At 43.4% G+C, this 22824-nt stretch overlaps 1 protein-coding gene across 5 annotated transcripts in view; it reads right to left on the bottom strand.

Moving 5' to 3' along the window:
* D430041D05Rikl (RIKEN cDNA D430041D05 gene like) overlaps positions 1-22824 on the bottom strand; it is a 275831-nt gene that overhangs the window by 19961 nt on the left and 233046 nt on the right. For all 5 annotated transcript variants that reach the window (XM_008762075.3, XM_017592182.3, XM_039106457.2 and 2 more), the window contains one exon: positions 3492-3842. In XM_008762075.3, the coding sequence (XP_008760297.2) occupies positions 3492-3842 (351 nt within the window). The remainder of the gene's footprint in view (positions 1-3491; positions 3843-22824) is intronic.

Genomic DNA, 22824 nt, shown 5'->3' on the forward strand with positions numbered 1-22824 from the left:
TAAGTAACCTAGAGATGCCATCAGAGCACATGTGTAGGGCACATATGCAAATGAGGCCCATGAGGAACTTGAGAATTGAGTATTGAGGGGTTTTGCTGCCTCCTGAGAGTCCTTGAACCTATGCCCTATGGACATCAAGGGGTAACTGCTAGAAACTGGACAAGTTTCTTTAGTTTTCCAAGCCTGTTTCCTAACTGAGTAGTTGGGGCGAAGGATAGCAGTGTCACAGGAGGGTGGATGTACTAGTGCATGTCCACACAGCACTTACATCAGTGTCATTCAACAATGGGAGCTCAGTAGATGGCAAGTGTTATTGTTATTATTGCTATTAATTCTTCTGGGAAGCATCTAGTGGGGAAAGTGCTTCAGCTCTGATGCCTTTTTAAGAATACTTAATCTCTCAGCAGCAGGAAAGTTGTAGGGTATTTTCATTCCATTTGACATAGACCCATTATGGCTACTAGCAAAATTGGATTGGTCATTTGGTGTCGAGTCCAATTTCTTTATAGATTCAAGAGGTAAAAATATGATCAAAGCTTTTCAAACTGCACTGCAGAAATCCAAAGATGCCAGCAGTAACCTTTCCCATGATGTAAATGCCACGAGGCTGGCCCTGGCACATTAAGAACACCAGCTCCCAATTATCCTCCGGCAGAGTCTGGAGCGCTTTCTCTCTCTCTCTCTCTCTCTCTCTCTCTCTCTCTCTCTCTCTCTCTCTCTCTCTCACACACACACACACACACACACACACACACACACACACAAGACAAAAGGTAATCATGGTTATCTTGCTAAGTCACTGTTTTCCCCATTGATTTTCACATTATCACAGCACAGGGGCCTCTGCAAGGTCTTGAGTTAGGCATCATCACCTCCACTGCATCTGTTGACTATTTTCTCCTTCTGTGAAGACAGGAGTCTTCTATGCACTGGGCAGAGGAGGAAACCTTGACAGTGAAGAGATGCTTTTTAGTGCGTTCTGGTTAGATGGTTTGCCCTCAGGTTGGTTTGGTTTATGTGCCAGTCCTTATTCCTGTGAAGCGCACCCATTTTCTGATGGGTTTGCCCTGCTCAGCGTAAGTACAGTGAAGAGCTGCCTGAGGGATCACGTGTCTCACAATGTTTGTAAATGGCTTCACTGAGCTGAGGTATAAGGGCTATGGCAACTTCTCACTTGTTACCAATTGGATTTGTCCCGATCGTCTAAAGCTTTCTCTCTGAGGCCCAGAGCTATCATGGGTTCTTAGAATCAGCCTCCAGCCAGCTAGGGGAGCCCAGTGGCTCCTGATCCTTGTCTGAGATTGGGCACCAAGGGTGTGTCTTAAACTGCCTTAACAGAGCAAGAGCTCAGAAAGCTGAAAAGAGACATAGGCTATAGGCCCCAAACCACAGAAGAACTATTTGGATAATAATGAAAATTGTCAAGTAATTTAATGTGCTGGCACCATACCAAGCAGTCTACTGATCATCAGCTAACAAGTATAGGGTGTTTGCTAGGTGCAAGACCTGTGTTAATAATTTTTCAGGAACTAACCTTATCACCATCACGATATGCAGACTCTGGGTCTCTGAACTGCTTCCTAGGACCATTTGGATGGTGGGAGCCATTCCACTTTTGGGGGTCAAGTTCAGGTAGCCTCACAATGAGACTGGAGATGAGTCAATGAGACTGAAGTTGGTGACAATCAAAACAGAATGGATATGAGTGGCCTTTTCTAGAGGTCAACCTCCTAGGAGGAGTATAGAAATTGCTAAGATTGGGGTGTTAATAGATCTCCAGAAGGAAATTTTCTTCTCCAATGGGGCAGGTGCCAACCTCATGTGCATTATCAGAATGCTGTGAACTTGGGAGCTGTAATACGAATGCTGACATGGGGAAGCATTTATAATGGCATATATAAAGTCCACGTGAGATTTTTCCCATTCCTTTAGATCCAGACTTTTGGGAACGTGACTTGCGTGGTCTTAGAGTTGCTGACATTTTCCAGGAATGCAGGGCTTCCTCAATGTTCATCAAAGTTCTCTGAGGGCAATGACAAATTTATATTCCTGAGGACTGAGCATTGCTCAAAAGTATATATTTTAAATTATGTTAAGAAGACATGTGAGTGGCAAACGAAACCATGGAAAGGTGCTTAACATTGTATCATTATAGGAATGCAAAAAAAAAAAAAAGCCATAATGAGACCTACCTCAAACTCATTAGGATACCTACTGTGCAGAGACCACAAGCATCAGTGAGATGTGAAGAAATAAATTCTTTGTTGAAGAGAATGAAAAATGGTACACCACTACAGAACACAATACGTCAGTAGAAAACAGAATTCTGCTTGACTCAGTCCTCCCTCTCATGGGTAGATCCCCAAAATAATGAAAGCAAGAACTGGGAGGGACATTTTTAGATCTGTGTGAGTATTGCCACAACTTAATGTGGCCCAAAGGTGAAGACAACTCAAGTCCTTACGCATCGGCAGACAAGATGATACAGTGTGTGTGTACATTTGAGTATTATTCCGCCTTAAAGTTTAGAAAGGGTCTTCTGATGCCCGCTGCATGGACAAAACTTGAAGTTTACGCTAAGTGAAATAAGCCAAACATAAAGACAAAGGTTACTTTCTAGACAGGTAGAGTGTTGGTTTCCAGGACTACGAGGGGAGACAAGAGAACTGTCTTTTAATGAACATAGAGGATCACGTTGGCAAGCTGGAAAGTCCTGGAAAGAGCTGCACAAGAATGTAAAGGTCTATACGTCACCCAACTGTGTATTTAAAATGAGTAACATGCTGAGTGCTCTGGACTGGAGAGACGGCTCCGTGGTTAAGAGCAAGCTCTTTTGGAAGATGAAGGTTCCCTTCTCAGTACCAACATGGCAACTCACTAATGTCTGTAACTTAAGCTTCTGGGGGACTGGACACCCTCTTCTGTGAGAGAGGATTAGCACTGGATTTGTCTCAGAGGCCCAGTACACAGACTGCGTGGCATACAAGCAATGCTCAGTTCAGTTCACTGCATAACAGTATTGACTCTGTGTACTTAGGAGGACCTTCCATTATACCAGGAAGTAGCTTGTTGTTCTTATTTATTTGTCTGTTTATTTACCTGCAGAAACTTAGAGCAACTTTCTGAAGTTTCAAAGCCAGAAAAGTGGTCGAGGTGGGAATCCTGGTCAAGTTACCCCGACACACAGGCCCTTCACACAGGGCTCTTGGACATTTAAGTTGGGGTTCATGTTTGAAAACGGGGGAAACCACTAGTGAGTGGAGAATGGGTTAACCCTTTCAGGGGTGAATGCAGAAATGGAAATGCGCTGGGGTGTCACATGAGGTTTCACAGGAACCTGTCCCTTAACAGCAAGGTTTGTCTGTGGATCGTGAGTGAAGGGTGAGAAAAGACTCCAGCACTGCTTGTTTCTAAATTCACGAATCCTTGCTCTGGGTCCCCTTTGGAATCTAGTGGGGAGCACTAATCCAAAGATGGTAGGACAGACTTACCGGCCGGGGCAGGCTGTATTGGTACATTTCTGGTCGGTAGGTGGGCACCCACTGCACTCCAGCCCTGGGCCGTGTCATGGTCCCTGGAGCACTGGTCACCACCTCTGAGTATGGCAGGTGCTGAGTGGAGCCGTAGGCCTCCTGGTGCCGGCTTTGGCCCGCGTGGCCAGCAGACGCCAGGCTGAAGGCTTCCTCCAGAAGCATGTGCATCTGTTGCCGGACTTCGTCGATGGAAGGCTGCGAGCTCAGTGTGGAGGTCTCCGAGTGGCCCTTCATCTGCCGTGCTCTGCCGTAGCCCCGGGGCTCATGGACTCTGTCCACGTTGGTCTCTTCTATGATCTCGGGCTCAGTCTGTGGGACAAACAGAATGATTTGTTAATGAGGTGCTTTCCTGTACCCTAAAATATTCGCTGGGCCTGACGCGTCAAGCAGCCTGTGCTAACTTAAGTCAGATCCAATGTGTTCTATCTAGGATCCCACGACAGGAGCTGTCGGCTAGGTTTTACTGGAACCGCTGTAGTCTTCAGGTCTCTACAGCTACGCCAGTGCGGCAGACTTGCTAATGAGCATAATAATGAGAAATGGCTTTCACTGATTAAATTAATGGCATTCTCAAAATCTCTGATGCCTTTGGGTATATGAATCTGGAGCACCGTGTAGCCTATACCCCAAAGGCTGGCAAATCGTTCTAACTGAGCCTGGGACCAGCCATTGGTCAGGGAATTGCTGATTTCCTGATTCCACGACCTTCCTTTCACATACAGATGATCTACAAGTATAATGTGGCGTGAACGAACAGTTCTGAATGGGGCCCGGTGTCCTGTTTTCATGACTACGCCAGGAGATTCAGATGCTGGCTCAAGTTTGAGATCTACTGATCTAGAACGTTCTCTTTCACCTGCCCCTGTTATCCAGGGAGTAGCTACAGAACTGAGCGGGGTGGATAACTGAATCCCATTAGCTCCCAGGGAAGTCTACATGGACTGTCAGCTTAGGTTGCCTATTGAGGAAGGTGTGATTAGTAAACCGTGTCTTATGCTGTGTGGGATGCCTGTGAGTGTTTATTCTTTCCCACTTCTAAGCCACACTGTCACGCTGGCCACACACAAATCTCAGAATGCGAAAAGCAGGAGACAAGGGGTGGCTCAGGTGATTAAGGAGTTGTTATGGCAAGAGATCAAAGGTGCACCGAGAAGGGCATTGAAGATGTCCCAGCCTTGGAAAGCTGCTCCCTTTCCACTTTGTCATATGTAAAAGGATGGCATACTGCTTGTCAGAGGGTTGAACAAGGAATTGGTGAATGTCCCTGGGAGGATTCAGAACAGTAGGACAGGAACAGACACAACAAAGGTAGTCTCCATCATCAACACTCTCATCACCGCCACTGCTGTTAGCCCGTGATGCTCGTGAACTTGAATCACTGTGTATATGAGGCACTTGGCTGCATAAAATAAACACTGTAGGAAGGAATCCGTGGGGAATTCATTCACACAGGCAAGTCATGCTCTCAAAGATCACAGATATATTCATGTTTGTGCTGGATAGTTCTATGTCAACTTGACATAAGCTAAAGTCATCGGAGGGGAGGGAACCTCAATTAAGAAAAGGCTTCTATGGGCTGGAGAGATGGCTCAGTGGTTAAAAGCACTGACTGCTCTAACAGAGATCCTGAGTTCAAATCCCAGCAACCACATGGTGGCTCACAACCATCTGCAACAGGGATCTGGTACCCTCTTCTGGTGTGTGTGAAGATGGCAACAGTGTACTCATATAAATAAGTAAATAAATCTTAAAAAAAAAAGAAAAGGCTTCTATAAGATCAAGCTATGCACAAGCCTATAGGGCATTTTCTTAACTAGTGATTGATGTGAGAAGGCCAAGCCCATTATATGTGGTGCCATCCCTGGGCTTGTGGTCATGGGTTCTATAAGAGAACAGTCTGAATAAGCCATGGTGATCAAGTCAATAAGCCACACTCCCCCATGGCCTCTGCCTCAGTTCCTGCCTTCAGGTTCCTGACTTCCTTCAGTGATGGACTTAAAATATGGAAGTTTAAGTGTTTCTTCACCAATGCTTTGGGTCATAGTAGCACTATGATAGTGCTACATATCATAGCAATAGTAATCCTAACGAATGGTGTTGTAAAAGCATTTTTACTTTTTGTTAGTATTAACTTAGTACACATACATTAGTGAATAAATTGAAAACACAGGCAGCATGAAAAAGAAGTTAGTCATCTCTTCTAATCTTGTCACCAAGTTAGAACTTGTCAGTATGTAGTTCTAGATCAAAATTAGGCTCTCCATGTAGCTTAAGACTAAGTTTATTAGCAAACAACTATAGTATGCAATTTCGAGTATTATTGTTTTATTTTAACATCCAAAGGCAGATCATGGGATAGAACATAAAATTATTCTTTCGTGTGAGGACATGTCGTGTTACTGAGGGCTTTTGATCATTGCCTGGGAAGTGATTTTCTAAAAGCCAGCAAAGATTTTGCTTGGAGAGATCCTCTAGATAATGAATCCGACTTCTAGAAGAACATTTCTGTATAATGCAGAGGACATCTGGAATTGAAGTTCAAAGCCTAAGGGTCTTTGGTTCAAGCTCCATTGTGAAGCAGGTAAATGATTTTCTCAAAGTTGCCTGGAGGTGGGCGCGTTGTCATGGGCATATCCCACTGTGCCTCAGGATCATCAGTGCTGGTTGCTACCCACACACGGCCTCCCTCCCTCCATCTTCAATTTTTCCCTAACACAGAATGGATATTTGGTGCCAAATCACTTCCAGGTGGGAGGTTAACGTCACCGAGGTGAGCTGAGCTCCGATTTTACCACTGTTCAGAGCTGTTATGCATCTGTAGTCAGAAAAGTAAATATATAGTGTGAATCTATAGCTGTGTGTTAGAAGGGCAAGAGTGCATGTCTTAGTAGTGTTCCGTGATCTCCCTCCCCTCCTTACGATCCTTGGGGTGGGGCTGTGAAATGTAGGGGTGGGGGCGGGCAGGGTACCTCCCTGAACCGTGTTAGTGAGGGGTAGCACTACCTTCGCTACAGGAAGTAGACACAGTCCCTGCCCCGACTTCCCTCAGTGATGAACAATGCTGCGAAGTGTAAGGCAAAGGAACCCCTTTCTCCCGAGACGCCTGCTCATGGTGCTCCATCACAGCACCGAAACCCCAACTAGGTCCTGGGAAGGGCCACATCCCTCCTAACACAGCAGTCCTTTGAGTCATCTGAGGTCCTCTTAGGAAGGGAAGCACCTTCCAAGCGCTCTGCCTGCAGACTGGGGCTGTGTTTCTTCTTGTTTGAACGGGACGGCTGCTTTCAGCCTTAGTTGCTTTTTAAGCTGTGTTAATAGAACAGTTAATAAAATTGTGACCTGACCCTGAAGGATTGTCCTATAGGAGAGATGCATAACAAGAGTAAGAGTATAAACTGACAGTGATGGGAAGCTTCTGTGCCAGGCACACTGTTCCCAGAACTTGGTATACATTGACTCTTTTTACTCTTACGGTAACCTAGTGTAATATTAACTCATATAATTATTTTTATTGTACAGATGAGAAAGCTAAGGCACTGAAAACTCAAACAAAGCCCTTGCCCACTGTACACACAAACAGATCTTTTACCATCTCATAGGTGTGTGCTCTGGCCAAAGCAGGAATAGACTTCTGAGGCAAGGACAGAGAGGGAAAAATTACTAGGATTATCGCAGATATAAGCATCACCATAGAAGCACAAGTGCTTCACAGCAATGTGGCAATAAGCAATCAACTGTTCCCAACTGCTCCTCAGGGGTTCTGAACTCCTCTGGGTTCCATCTGCATTTGTCATCATAGCTCAATCCAGAGCTATATGTCTGAAGCCATTGATCAGCTGTTAGTGAGAGAAATCTATATAGTGGGTATTCACATTTGCTCAAGGACCTGTGATGTGAGGAGTCTATCCTATGTGTGGCCCTGCTTAGCCTCTCAGGTCATATAACAGATGTGTCCATTTTCAGATGAGGGGTACCATGACCATTGGCTTACCTGGCCCTTGCCCCTTCTCTTACCTTAGGTTCACTGATGATGTCTTATGCTTAGATAAACAAAATTAAAGCCTCCCTCCACTGACTGATGGTAGGCTTGGGTGCCAAGTCTGTCTGGGGCCATATTTGGGAATGAGAACGCATTTTTAAGACTAACCAGTAAGTTAGCATATTCACTTCTCAACTTCCTAGTGAAAAATCCTGGTGTGTGTGTGTGTGTGTGTGTGTGTGTGTTAATCAAAATATGCTTCAATAGAAATAATGAAAGGAGCAAAAAGCAATGAAGGAATGACTGCTAATAATAATAAAAAATAGAACACAGTGATGATCCAAACAAAGAAAATGAAACCCATTGCAATCTGCCAGGGTGACTGTAGCGAACACTGTGACCTTCGTGTATGTCCTTCCAGATGTTTCTGTGTATATGGAAGAGGTTACAGGTCATAAATGCTGGAGCACTTCCAACATACTGCCCCTGCCCAGCACCTCTACCTGCCAACCCAGACAGATCAGATAGATAATGACATATTGCACACAACAGCCTTCCCTTCTTTTTTTTTTTTTTTTTTTGGTTCTTTTTTTCGGAGCTGGGGACCGAACCCAGGGCCTTGCGCTTCCTAGGTAAGCGCTCTACCACTGAGCTAAATCCCCAGCCCCCAGCCTTCCCTTCTAAGTGGGCCATACTCTGACACCAAATCCTCTGGCTTCTGTGATAGAGAACAGGAAGTGTGGGCAGCACAGTTGAGAGAGGAAGGCTGTGGATGATAGGGTTTTTAAGTAGTCTTTTTCTAGAGAGGAACAGAAGTAGCTGCCAAGTGGGAAGGAGAGAAAGTGAGGAGAACTTAAAAGGGCCCACATCTTAGTCAGGAGTTCTCTTGCTATGATAAACATCATGACCAAAAGCAAATTGTGGTGGAAAAGATTGGTTTGGCTTACACTTCACATTATAGTCCACCATCAAAGGAAGTCAGGTCAGGCCCTCGAGATAGGAACCTGGAGAGAGGACCGAAAGCAGAGAAGGAATAACAGACACTTATTGGTTGCTCTTCATGGACTGCTCAGCCTGCTTTTGTTGTAACTCAGGAGCATCTGACCAGAGCTGTCACCACACACAGTGAGCTGGGCTTGCCCACACCAAGCACTAATTCATAAAATGCTAAGTAGACTCGTCTCTAGCTCAGTCTTCTGGAGTTACTGTCTCAGTTGAGAGTCCCTTACTAGCTTGTGCTAATTTGACATAAAACTAACCAGCATGACCACTGAGTATGATGTCACATATATGAAAAATATGAATAGAGGATTAGAGATGTTTACAAATTATTGCTGTTTGCATAGTTCTTTGGTTTAGACACTCTTTCAGAATATACTGACTATTGATTTTTTAAAACAGAAAATAAGCATATATATGTATGTAAATGCATATAATATATAAAGTTTAAAAAAGTTTAACTTTTATTTATGTGCATGTGTATGCATCTGTGTGAGGATGTGGCACATGCATGCAGGTGCCCTCAGAGGCCAGAAGAAGGTGTTGGAAGCTCTGGAAATGGAGTTCAGGTGGTTGTACGCCAGTTTGATGTGGGTGCTGGCAGAAAAGCAAGTGCTCTTAACTGCAGAGCCATCTCTCCAGGCACCATGTAAGGCTCAAAAAATACACATTTATGTGTCTATATATTATCATATATAAGCACTAGATGTAATATTATCTGTCAATAGATATGCAGTCATAAGAAATCATTTTAAAGAATTCATAACTATATTATATGGAGTTTTAAGTTTATAGTTAATATACTCTACTCTGTGATCTGATATCTCACTACATATAGCAAACTGTAAAGGATATTCTTGTGATTAAACTTGCATAAGCTGTGAATTTACCTCTATATTAAATTTACACAAGTGGAATTGTTGGTATAGAGAATATGTATATATTTTAGGTTTGGGTTCATTATGAAATTTCTTATGGTGGATCACATCCCATTGAGAAATTAAAACCATTATTTATTCCCTGAACACAGGGGGCCCTGATTTTGGATTTTTGTGGTGACCTCCCATAGGACGAACACCTACATTTCTAATCACATTGTTTTCTTTCTTTAAAAGAACTTTTTATACTTGCTTACTTTATTATTTTATGTGTTGCAGTGTTTTGCCTACATATACGCATGTGTGTGCTGTGTTCATGCCTGCAGAGGTTAGAAGAAGGAGTTGGGTCCCCTGGAACCTGAGTTACAGACAGTTGTGATTGCCATGTCGGTTCTGGGAATTGGACCTGGGTCCCCTGGAAGAGCAGAATGTATCCCAGAGTCAATTCTTGGGCTCCACATGTCATTTTCCAAAGAGTAAACCAGTCTCATACACCAAGGCTGCCTATGCAGTGGGTAAAAACTCATGTGACCTCAGTTTCTTTCTGAAACCCCATGGGAACAAATTTGAGGGACATTATAGCTCTGCTAGGGACTCACAGGACTTATGGAAACTATTTCACAAACTTAGTCCTACCATTTAGCCTTGGGGAACATTTTGTAGCTTGAAGTCTTCAACGAAATTAATGACTAGTTTTGAAAAAGAGTACACTAATGGAAAGATAAACTATTGACCAGCAGAAAATATTAGAGTCTATATTCAGGATATGCAAATAACATCTATAAATGAATAAATGATATCCAACTTAAAGATGGTACAATACGCCTGGAAAGATATCTCAACAAATGGGGCTGGGGATTTAGCTCAGTGGTAGAGCGCTTACCTAGGAAGCGCAAGGCCCTGGGTTCGGTCCCCAGCTCTGAAAAAAAGAACCAAAAAAAAAAAAAAGATACCTCAACAAAGGACATTTATCAAAATGTCCAATACACAGGTATCACCAGTAACTGGGAAAACTGTATCACTTCAGATTCAGTAGAATGAGTTATGTAAAAGTCTAATAACAATAAGTGCTGGTGAGGCAGAGAAGTAGGTTTGAATAGTCATCACTGGTAAGAGGGAAAAGATTCGATGATTTCTTTTTTTTTTTTTTTTTACTACTATGAATTTTTTTTTTTATTAACTTGAGTATTTCTTATATACATTTCGAGTGTTATTCCCTTTCCCGGTTTCCGGGCAAACATCCCCCTCCCCCCTCCCCTTCCTTATGGGTGTTGATTCGATGATTTCTAAGTCTGCAGTTTAGAAAAAAGTCAGACCTATGTACCTATTTTACAAGCCAGAAATTGTTTTTCTGGGTTTTCTGAAACAGATGAGAACATGTGTTTACAATATAGCTAAGTTCTCAGAGTATTTTTCATACTAGCACTAAAGTGAAAACAACCCAAATATCCCACAGTAGGATGACAGATAAGCAAATGGCATTGAATTTATATGAGAACAGTAATAGAAAAGAACAAGACACTGGTAACACAACAGGGTAGGCGAATCTTGAGTCGGAGAAGTCAGACACATAGGATGTACCAAACAATTCATTTATACAAGTCCAGGAAAAACAGGGATGTGATGGTGGATATCAGATAGTGGTCGCTCTGGATGTGAGGAAACTATATGGAATGTATGAGAGAGAAAGAGACAGAGAGAGAGAGAGAGAGAGAGAGAGAGAGAGAGAGAGAGAGAGAGAGAGAGGTAGTTCTGTATTTTGATTGGGTTGGTGGTCATAAGGGTATTCCCATTTACTGCAGATATGAACAGTTTTTTTTTTAATAAGCAAAGGCAAGGTTTATTATGGAGATCTATTACGGGGATCTCTGGGTCGACACGTATCCTGCGCAGGAGACAGAGGTGTCGACCTGAACAGTTTTTTTTTTTTTTTTTGGTTCTTTTTTTCGGAGCTGGGGACCGAACCCAGGGCCTTGCGCTTCCTAGGTAAGTGCTCTACCACTGAGCTAAATCCCCAACCCCTGACCTGAACAGTTTAATATATCAGTTTCACCATGATAAAATAAATAAAATGGGTTGAAACAGTATAGTTGGTTTGATGGGGCTGGTCAAGGAAGACCTACCTAAGGAGATGCTATTTCTGAAGACCTGAAGGCAAAGGGGTTGGCTATGTGCTTACCACAGGGCAGCAGATCTTAAGCTAGGCATCTTAAAATAGGAAAAAGCTTAGAATGTGCAACAAAGAAAAAAACATTATGGAATGAAATTGTGACCCCCAAAGTCATACCCTGCATTGGTATTCCCTAGGACCCCAGAATGTGATCCTGTTTGGAAAGCAAGAGTCTTAGAGGTTGATTAAGTTAAAATGAAGTTATTTGAGTGTGCCCTAAATCAATAGTACAGACATCCTTCTAAGGGTGGACACAGACATCTACGGTGGAGGACAACAGAGCACTCAGCAGGACTCCCATCTACATACCAAGGAGAGAGGAGATCCTCCCTACCATTCTCTAGAGCAAACTAATCCTGCTCACATGGTGACCTAAGACTTTGAGTCCCTAAAGCTCTGAGGAAGCAAACTTCCACTGTTGACACCATTTTGTGTCCTAGCAAACCAAGACATGACCTTGTGGCTGAAGCCCAAATTGTCAGAATTGGGACTGATCCCACAAGATCCCAAAAGCCACAGTAAGAAGGTTGGACTGTTTTCAAAGGGCAACTGCAAACACCTAGAGACTTCTAAGCAGGAGGGAAGAGTGGCTGGAATTTATGGGAAGTTACTTAGGAGGCTCTTGCAATATTCCAGGCAAGAAGAGAGGGCAGGAGTTTGATGAGAGTGGTCATGGGCAAAGACAATGCCAGTGAGTTCCAGACATTTTGGCACAGGACCAACAGGGCTCATTGATGGATTGGAAGTGGGGGAACTGAAGAAGAGAGGATGGAATCAGGCTGATCCCTTTCCTCAGAGGACTCTTGCTATACATACATTTGATGATCTCTGAGCTCCTGGAGTCGGTGTCCTTGTCTGAATCTTTTCATTACTGGAAACTCCTCTCCTGGGGGGCTAATGTGTGTGGCTCTACTTTGAAGTCCTTGCTCAGAAGCAGCCTTCCCAGAGACCTTTATGTTGGCTAAGACAGTAAGATCAGCCCCTATTGTTCTCTACTGCCTCAGCTGCTTCTTGGCCCTCCAGTGTGTCCCTCTGGCACTCCCGTGTCCATCTTTGTACCTTTAATTCTGTTCTACTGGACTGCAAGGTCCTGGAGGGCAGGGATTTGCTCCCTGTTGAGTCCCCAGATGGCACACAGTGAGACCACAATAAATACTCATTGACTGAAATGGCGCAAAAAATAGTTTTGAAATCCTAAAAACATCTGTCTAAAGGTTGTCAGCAGGAAAGGCATTTTCACAATTCTAGGACAAACAAGACAGACACACTGCAAGTGGAGCTGCGGGTCTTTAAGAACATGCAATCCAGAATCCCAGGCACGGGCCTCAAAGTAGAGGAATGTTCTAAAGGTCTCTACTTTCCACACTTGCCTCACCCAAACACTGCATTTTAGAGGATGAGACATTGAAAAATCCCCCCTGCTACCCCACAATTTGCCACAAGGCTCTGTTTTTCTGCTTGGTACTAATCAGCAGCCCCACCCGGCCAGGAGAACAGTCTCCACAAATTCTACATGTGCCTGGCAAGGGCCCAAGAGCAGGCCAAGGGTGGTAGCTAGTAAGATAAACCCCAGGCATGATAAATGTAACTGGTTCCTTTCCTGCTTTTTCTCTCCACCAATCATGGTCCTGGGGCCCACACTAAACAGGACAGCTTCCCCCTCTTTAATGCCTGCTCTGGATCTCACGGGCCCACATGCTGCCTGCCTTGCCGGAAGCAGGGATATATTTAGAAAGCTACTTCTGGAAAACAAACTCCAGGGGCTCTGCCTTTGTGAAGGCTGGCAGAGCAGTGGAGAAGCCTTTGCAGCCATTTCTGTCTGAGCCTTCATCTCAAATGAGTCTCCACCAATAAAATGAGACTGGCCCTTATTGGCACAGGTTGGGGTCTAAAGAAGAGTTTGGTGACCTCTCTCCTGCAAAAATTCACGTTTCATTCCACTGGCCCACTGCAATCACAGTGAGGCCATAGGCTGAGAAGACAGTGTGGTTTCTGCATTTTGGGCAAGCTAAAGAGACAGGATGCGGTTTCCTCATTGGCTTTTAATCTTCCAAACAGTGAAAACTGAGACCACACAGACAGGGCAGGGAGAGACAGAACTATCCAAGTCTTCAATGTCATTCCTGCTGCTATGCAGACATCTCTAGCATGCGGTAGGGGCCTGAGCGGGCAGACTCCAGCATTTCTGTCCCATAGCCTGCTGTTTATCATGTACAGTGGGGTTTAATACTGAGTAGGTTAGAATATCCCACTGGCCCATGCTGTTTGGGAAAGTGTGTGCTGGAATAACAGGTAAGGTTTCAGGTCCCCATCACCAAACCCATCTTCAGTTACATCATACCATGAAGGTTCCCTTCAGGTAGTGTTAGTCCCTTCCTTGGTGCAGGACACGTTTCACAGCAGATGGAAGATGCCTACAGGACTGGGATGGAAAGGAGGCAGAAGACAGAGCATCACTCACTGATGGTAGAGTCTGAAAGCCATGGGTACCACTGTTTCCTGCTTCCCTCCCCCATACAGTGTTGCCAGCATCAGCCCATTTGTTCTCACAGTAATCCCACGAGATAGGACCACATGCATGCCCATTTTATACACAAGCACCCTAAAGAACAGACTGGAGAAGCAACTATTCATAATTCACACAGCCAGGTTCCAGAAACCACAGCACAGTCCCTGTGTTGCTTGTGAACTTTGAAGGGACTCTATAAGCCACAGTTGCCTGACTAAACTAGTTTTAACTGTTTCAAAAAGTAGTCAGCCCAGGCTACTATTTCCAAACTCTCAATTAACATAGATGGAGAAACCAAGATATTCCATGACAAAACCAAACTTATACAATATCTTTCCACAAATCCAGCCCTACAAAGGATAATAGATGAAAAACTCCAACACAATCACTATTCCTTAATATCTCTTAACATCAATGGACTCAATTCCTCAATAAAAAGACATAGACTAACAGACTGGACACTTAAAGAGGATCCAGCATTTTGCTGCATACAGGAAACACATCTCAGTGACAAGGACAGAGTAAAAGACTGGATTTTCCAAGCAAATGGTGCCAAGAAACAAGTTGGAGTAGCCATTCTAATATCAAATAAAATTGACTTTCAACCAAAAGTTTCAAAAAAGATAAGGAAGGATACTTCATTTTTATCAAAGGAAAAATCCACCAAGATGAACTCTCAATCCTGAATATCTGTGCTCCAAATGCAAGGGCGCCTACATTCATGAAAGAAAGCTTACTAAAGTTCAAAGCATACATTGCACCTCACACAATAAAAGTGGGAGATTTCAACACCCCACTTTCATCAATGGACAGAACGTGGAAAAAGAAACTAGAGATACACTGAAACTAAGAGAAGTTATGAACTAAATGGATTTAACAGACATCTATAGAACATTTAATCCTAAAACAAAAGAATATACTTTCTTCTCAGCACCTAATGGCACCTTCTCCAAAATTGACCATATAATTGGTCACAAATCAGGCTTCAAGAGATACAAGAAGATTGAAATAATCCCATGCATCCCATCAGATCACCACAGACTAAGGCTGGTCTTCAATAACAACAAAAACGACAGAAAGCCCACATATACATGGAAGCTGAACAACATTCTACTCGATAATAACTTGGTCAAGGAAGAAATAAACAAAGAAATGAAAGACTTTTTAGAATTTAATAAAAATGAAGGCACAATATACCCAAACGTATGGGATACAATGTAAGCAGTTCCAAGAGGAAAACTCATAGCTCTGAGTGCCTCCAAAGAGAAACTGGAGAGAGCATACACTAGCGGCTTGACAGGACACCTAAAAACTCTAGAACAAAAAGAAGCAAATATACCCAAGAGTAGTAGATGGCAGGAAATAAACTCAGGGCTGAAATCAACCAAGTAGAAGCAAAAAGAACTATACAAAGAATCAACAAAACCAGGAGCTGGTTCTTTGAGAAAATCAACAAGGTAGATAAACCCTTAGCCAGACTAACCAGAGTATACACAGAGAGAATCCAAATTAACAAAATCAGAAATGAGGGGCTGGGGATTTAGCTCAGTGGTAGAGCGCTTACCTAGGAAGCGCAAGGCCCTGGGTTCGGTCCCCAGCTCCGAAAAAAAAGAACCAAAAAAAAAAAAAAAAAAAACAAAATCAGAAATGAAAAGGGAGACATAACAGAATCTGAGGAAATTAAAAAACTCATCAGATCCTACTACAAAAACCTTTACTCAACAAAACTGGAAAATCTGGATGAAATGGACAATTTTCTAGACAGATACCAGGTACCAAAGTTAAATCAAGAACAGATAAACCATCTAAACAGTCCTATATTCCTAAAGAAATAGAAGCAGTCATTAAAAGTCTCCCAACCAAAAAAAAAAAAAAAAAAAAGCCCAGAACCAGATAGGTTTAGTGCAGAATTCTATCAGACCTTCATAGAAGACCTAATACCAATACTATCCAAACTATTCCACAAAATAGAAATAGAAGGAACACTACCCAATTTCTTCTATGAAGCTACAATTACATTTATACCTAAACCACACAAAGACTCAACAAAGAAAGAGAACTTTGGGCCAATTTCCCTTATGAATATTGAAGCAAAAATACTCAATAAAATTCTCATAAACCAAATCCAAGAATACATCAAAACTATCATCCATCATGATCAAGTAGGCCTCATCCCAGGGATGCAGGGATGGTTCAATATATGGAAAACTATCAACAAAATCCACTATATAAACAAACTCAAAGGGAAAAAAACCCCACAGGATCATCTCATTAGATGGTGAGAAAGCATTTGACAAAATTCAACATCTATTCATGTTAAAAGTCTTAGAAAATTCAGGAATTCAAAGCCCATATTTAAACATAGTAAAAGCAATATACAGCAAACCAGTAGCCAACATCAAACTAAATGGAGAGAAACTTGAATCAATCCCACAAAAATCAGGGACTAGACAAGACTGCACACTCTCTCCCTACTTATTCAATATAGTACTCGAAGTCCTAGCCAGAGCAATCAGCCAACAAAAGGAGGTCAACGGGATACAAATTGGAAAGGAAGAAGTCAAAATATCACAATTTGCAGATGATATGATAGCATACTTAAGTGACCCTGAAAGTTTCACCAGAGAACTACTAAGCCTGATAAACAACTTCAGCAAAGTGTTGGGGTAAAAAATTAACTCAAACAAATCAGTAGCCTTCCTCTACTCAAAGGATAAATAGGCTGCGAAAGAAATTAGGGAAACGACACCCTTCACAATAGTCACAAATAATATAAAATAGCTTGGTATGACTCTAACCAAGCAAGTGAAATATCTGTATGACAAGAACTTCAAATCTCTGAAGAAAGACATTAAGGAAGAAAAGAACTCATGAAGTTAGACTGCAGGGAGACAAATAACCCTATTAAAAATGGGGTTCAGAGCTAAACAAAGAATTCACAGGGGGTTGGGGATTTAGCTCAGTGGTAGAGTGCTTGCTTAGCAAGCGCAAGGCCCTGGGTTCGGTCTCCAGCTCTGAAAAATAGAAAAGAAAAAAAAAAAAGAATTCACAGCTGAGGAATTGCCGAATGGCTGAGAAACACCTAAAGAAATGTTCAACATCTTTAGTCATAAGGGAAATGCAAATCAAAACAACCCTGAGATTCCACCTCACACCAGTCAGAATGGCTAAGATCAAAAACTCCAGTGACAGCAGATGCTGGCAAGGATGTGGAGAAAGAGGAACACTCCTCCATTGTTGGTGGGATTGCAGACTGGTACAACCATTCTGGAAATCAGTCTGGAGATTCCTCAGAAAATTGGACACAGTACTACCTGAGGACCCAGCTATACCTCTCTTGGGCATATACCCAAAAGATGTCCCAGCATATAACAAAGACACATGCTCTACTATGTTCATAGCAGCCTTATTTATAATAGCCAGAAGCTGGAAAGAACCCAACTGCCCTTCAACAGAGGAATGGATACAGAAAATGTACATCTACACAATTGAATATTACTCAGCTATCAAAAACAATGACTTTATGAAATTCATAGGCAAATGGATGGAACTGGAAAATATCATCCTAAGTGAGGTAACTCAATCACAGAAAAACACACATGTTATTCACTCATTGATAAGTGGATATTAGCCCAAATGCTGGAATTACCCTAAATGCACAGAACACATGAAACTCAAGAAGGATGACCAAAATGCGAATGCTTCACTCCTTCTTTAAAAGGGGAACTAGAATACCCTTGGGAGGGGATAGGGAGGCAAAGTTTAGAACAGAGACTGAAGGAACGCCCATTCAGAGCCTGCCCCACATGTGGTCCATACATATACAGCCACCAAACTAGATAAGATGGATGAAGCAAAGAAGTGCAGGCTGACAGGAATCGGATGCAGATCTCTCCTGAGAGACACAGCAAGAATACGGCAAATACCTAGGCGAATGCCAGCAGCAAAGCACTGAACTGAGAACAGGACCCCCATTGAAGAATTCAGAGAAAGAACTGAAAGAGTTGGAAGGGGCTTGAGACCCCATATGAACAACAATACCCAACAACCAGAGCTTTCAGGGACTAAGCCACCACCCAAAGACTATACATGGACTGACCCTGGGCTCCAACTACATAGGTAGCAATGAATAGCCCAGTGAGGGCACCAGTGGAAGGGGAAGCCCTTGGTCCTGCCAAGACTGAACCCCCAGTGAATGGGATTGTTGGGGGGAGGGCAGTAATGGGGGGGAGGGGGGAGGGAAACACCCATATAGAAGAGGAAGGAGAGGGGTTAGGGGAATGTTGGCCTGGAAACCGGGAAAGGGAATAACAATTGAAATGTAAATAAGAAATACCCAATTTAATAAAGATGGAGGAAAAAAAAAAGAAATTGAGGAAGATTTCAGAAGATGGAAAGATCTCCCAAGCGCATGGATTGGAAGGATTAATATAGTAAAGATGACCATCTTGCCCAAAGCAATCTATAGATTCAATGCAATCCCCATCAAAATTCCAACTCAATTCTTCATAGAGTTAGAAAAAACAAATTTGAAAATTCATTTGTAATAACAAAAAACCCAGGATAGCGAAAACTATTCTCATCAATATATGAACTTCTGTGAGAATCACCATCCCTGACCTCAAGCAGTATTACAGAGCAGTGGTGATAAAAACTGTATGGTATTGGTACAGAGACAGACAAGTAGATCAATGGAACAGAATTGAAGACCCAGAAATGAACCCACACAGCTATGATCACTTGATCTTTTACAAAGGAGCTAGAACCAACCAGTGGGAAAAGAGCATTTTCAGCAAATGGTGCTGGTTCAACTGACCATCAGCATGTAGAAGAATGCAAATAGATCCATTTTTATTGCCCTGCACAAAGCTCAAGTCCAAGTGGATCAAGGACCTCCAATAAAACCAGATACACTCAAACTAATAGAAGAAAAAGTGGGGAAGAGCCTCGAACACATGGGCACTGGGGAAAGTTTCCTGAACAGAACACCAATGGCTTATGCTCTAAGATCAAGAGTCGACAAATGGGACCTCGTAAAACTGCAAATCTTCTGTAAGGCAAAGGATACTGTCAATAGGACAAAATGGCAACCAACAGATTGGGAAAAGATCTTTACCAATCCTACAGCTGATAGAGGGCTAATATCAAATGTATACAAAGACTCAAGAAGTTAGACTCCAGAAAATCAAATAACCGTATTAAAAAATGTGGTACAGAGCTAAACAAAGAATTCTCGGCTGAGGAATATCAAATGGCTGAGAAGTATCTAAAGAAATGTTCAACATCCTTAGTCATCAGAGCAATGCAAATCAAAACAACCCTGAGAGTCCACCTCACACCAGTCAGAATGGCTAAGATCAAAAACTCAGGTGACAACAGATGCTGTTGAAGATTTGGAGAAAGAGGAACACTCTTCCATTGTTGGTGGGATTGTAAGCTGTTGCAACCACTCAGGAAATCAGTCTGGAGGTTCCTCAGAAAATTGGACATTGAACTACCTGAGGACCCAGTTATACCTCTCTTGGGCATATACCCAAAAGATGCTCTAACATACAACAAAGACACATGCTCCACTATGTTCATAACAGCCTTATTTATAATAGCCAGAAGCTGGAAAGATCCAAGATGCCCTTCAACAGAGGAATAGATACAGAAAATGTGGTACATCTACACAATGGAATATTACTCATCTATCAAAAACAATGATTTTATGAAATTCATAGGCAAATGGATGTAACTAGAAAATATCATCCAGAGTGAGGTAACCCAATCACAAAAAAACAAACAAAAAAAAAACCAAACAAAAAACCAAAACAACCACACATGGTATGTACTCACTGATAAATGGATATTAGTCCCAAAGCTCGGATTACCCAAGATTCAATCCACAGACCACATGAAACTCAAGAAGAAGGACGACCAAGGTGCGGATGCTTCAGTCCTTCTTAGAAGGGGGAACAAAAATACCCATAGGAAGAGATATGAAGACAAAGTTTGGAGCAGAGACTGAAGGAATGGCCATTCAGAGCCTGCCTAGGGATTCAGCCCATGTACAGCCACCAAACCCAGACAATATTGCTGATGCCAAGAAGTGCATGCACATAGGACCCTGATATAGCTGTCTCCTGAGAGGCTCAGCCAGAGCCTGACAAATACAGAGGCGAATGCTAGCAACAAACCATTGAACTGAGAATGGGGTCCCCATTGGAGGAGTCAGAGAAAGGATTGAAGGAGCTGAAGGGGCTTGCAACACCGTAAGAACAACGATACCAACCAACCACTCCCGGGGACTAAATCATCATCCAAAGAGAACACATGGACAGCCCCACGGCTTCAGCTTCATATGTCGCAGAGGATGGCCTTGTTGGGCACCAATGGGAGGAGAAGCCCTTGTTCCTGCCAAGGCTCAACACGCCCCAGTGTAGGGGAATGTCAGGGTGGGAAAGGGGGGAAGGGTTGGGTATAAGGGGTGGGGGAAAGGGAATAATATTTGAAATGTAAATAAAAAATATCCAACAAAAATAAAGGAGTCAGTCGGAAAGCATCAGGGAAAGCTGCTTTGTGTTTTAAAGTGAGATTAGTCACCTTGGCTAAGCTGGTGCTGCAGGCCAGAAATGGACAGGGAGGTCCTCACCTGTGATTCAGCACTATTTCATAGCTGACAGACTGTTTCCACATCTTCTCAGATACGTGCTTCCTCCTCCTCAGCCTTGCAAAGGCCAGACAGCTGCACAGAGTATCTTTGGCACCACCTCTTTCACATCCACCTCAGATGCACATACGGCCATCTTAGTGAGGGCTTCCCAATGCCACAGTGCACACCTGAGTACCACCCGGGAGCCACAGTACCACCTTAGGTTGGCTGTTTCCTGAGTGGCCACCCAAAGAGGAAGGGAACAATGAAATGGAGGAGTGTGTGGGACTCCTTCCTCAGAGAAGTCCTTTCTCAAGCAGCCCACACGGCGACAGTCTTGGCACCGTCCTTTCCTTCCTGTGCTCTCATCTGGTTCTCTGGCTGTGATAGAACACTGACCAAAATCACTTTAGGGAGGGAGGACTTCATTTCATCCTACACTTCCAGGCCACAGTCCCATCACCGAGGGAAGTCAGAGCAGGAGCTGAGGCAGACACTATAGAGGAGTGCTGCTTCCTGACTTGCTCAGCATGCTTTCTTGTAATAATCCTGGCCCACCTTCCCAGGGGTGGCCCCTTCCACAGGGGGCAGGGCCTTCCCATATCAAGTCATTAATCAAGAAAATGTCTCAGAGACTTGCCTACAGGCCAATCTAAAGGAAGTAAGTCCCCGACTGAGGTTTGCCTCTTCCCAGGTGACTTCTGGTTTGTAACAAGTTGACAATGAACCAGCTCACCCTGTGTCCCAGCTACCTGCCAAGGGTGGGACAAAGCCTGTGTCAGGTCACTGGTTATATCTGACTCGGGTAAATCAACCAGTGTTGGCCTCACTATCCCCATGATTGACACAGAACTGGGCATTTACTCTACGGTGGTACAGTCAGAGTAAAACTTATAAACTTTGCTTCATAATTGGGAAAAGAAAATTTTCTGCTGTGCTGGTTAATGCAGGGTGAAGCCATGAGAGCTGGGACTGTTGCAGCCATTTGGTAGAGAGAAGCAAGCCAGTGCATAAGAGAACATAGTCCTGTACATTGTAGAGGGATGAGCTGACATGTTAATCAGCATCCCTGAACTTGCTGTAATCAATGCATTTCCTGTTGTTTTAAAACAGTTGTTGAGTTGGCTTTAGCCAAAGCATCTGACCTGATAACCACCGCTCAGACTAGAAGAAACAGCAGTGCACACGGACACGAGTTCACAGCTTTCATAGTATGTATGTGATTCAGAGGTATAAACTGCCCACTTCACGAGTCTCAGCTCAGGAGTCACCTCTTTGGCTGACACCCTTGTTTGTTCATTTGCTCAACAAATAGAGACACCGACTCTAGTGTATACCAGTCCTATTCTGAGGGCTGAAGTTACGGGAATGAATAAAACATGATTTCTGCCCTTCAGGAGTCGAATGGAGAAATAATACAAAGAAGTCAACAAGCAGAAGCCAGGGGTGGGAGTTAAGGACTGTGGGCTGAGAACTAGGTATTACTGGGACAAAAAAGATGGGCATCTAAGCCAGACCCAAAGATAGGCATGGGAGCCCAAAAGATTGTGGGCAAGATGACATTTAAAGTCCTGAAGGTTTTGCCCACGCCAGGATGTTTACCTTGAGGAGTATGTAGGACAATGTCTTGAGATATTTTTGGTTGTCATGACTGGGAGGAGATACTGGCAGTTCCAGGTAGAGAGAGCCAGGGATACTGTCCAACATCCCATGCACATAAGAACTATCCAGTCCCAGGTCTTAACCTTAGATGAAGCTGGCAGGAAGACATGTTCCCCACAGAGTGATAAGCACACGTGAATACAGAAAGCAAAGAAACCACATGATGCAACTTGGGGAAGGGCAGTTCAGTTGCAGCTGATGGGTTGGGTGATGGGGTGGAGGCGCCAGCTATCGGTATATGGCTGCTTCAGCCACAGCACAGAAGTCTTGAGCTGTGGGAGCTTGTGAGGTGCGGGCTCAATGTTACAGGAGGAGCCAGATTGTGTGGTGTGGTAGAGGTCACTCAGTCAGTGGTGGTAAACAACAGTAACTGTACTGGCCAGTGGCTGTGGACGTCCAGGGAAGATCAGATCTCCTGCGGGACCCTCCCCCACCCCCGACCCAAGTTCATTGTCACAGC

The sequence above is a fragment of the Rattus norvegicus genome, chromosome 3 (assembly GCF_036323735.1).
Source record: "Rattus norvegicus strain BN/NHsdMcwi chromosome 3, GRCr8, whole genome shotgun sequence".
Classification (NCBI taxonomy): domain Eukaryota; kingdom Metazoa; phylum Chordata; class Mammalia; order Rodentia; family Muridae; genus Rattus; species Rattus norvegicus.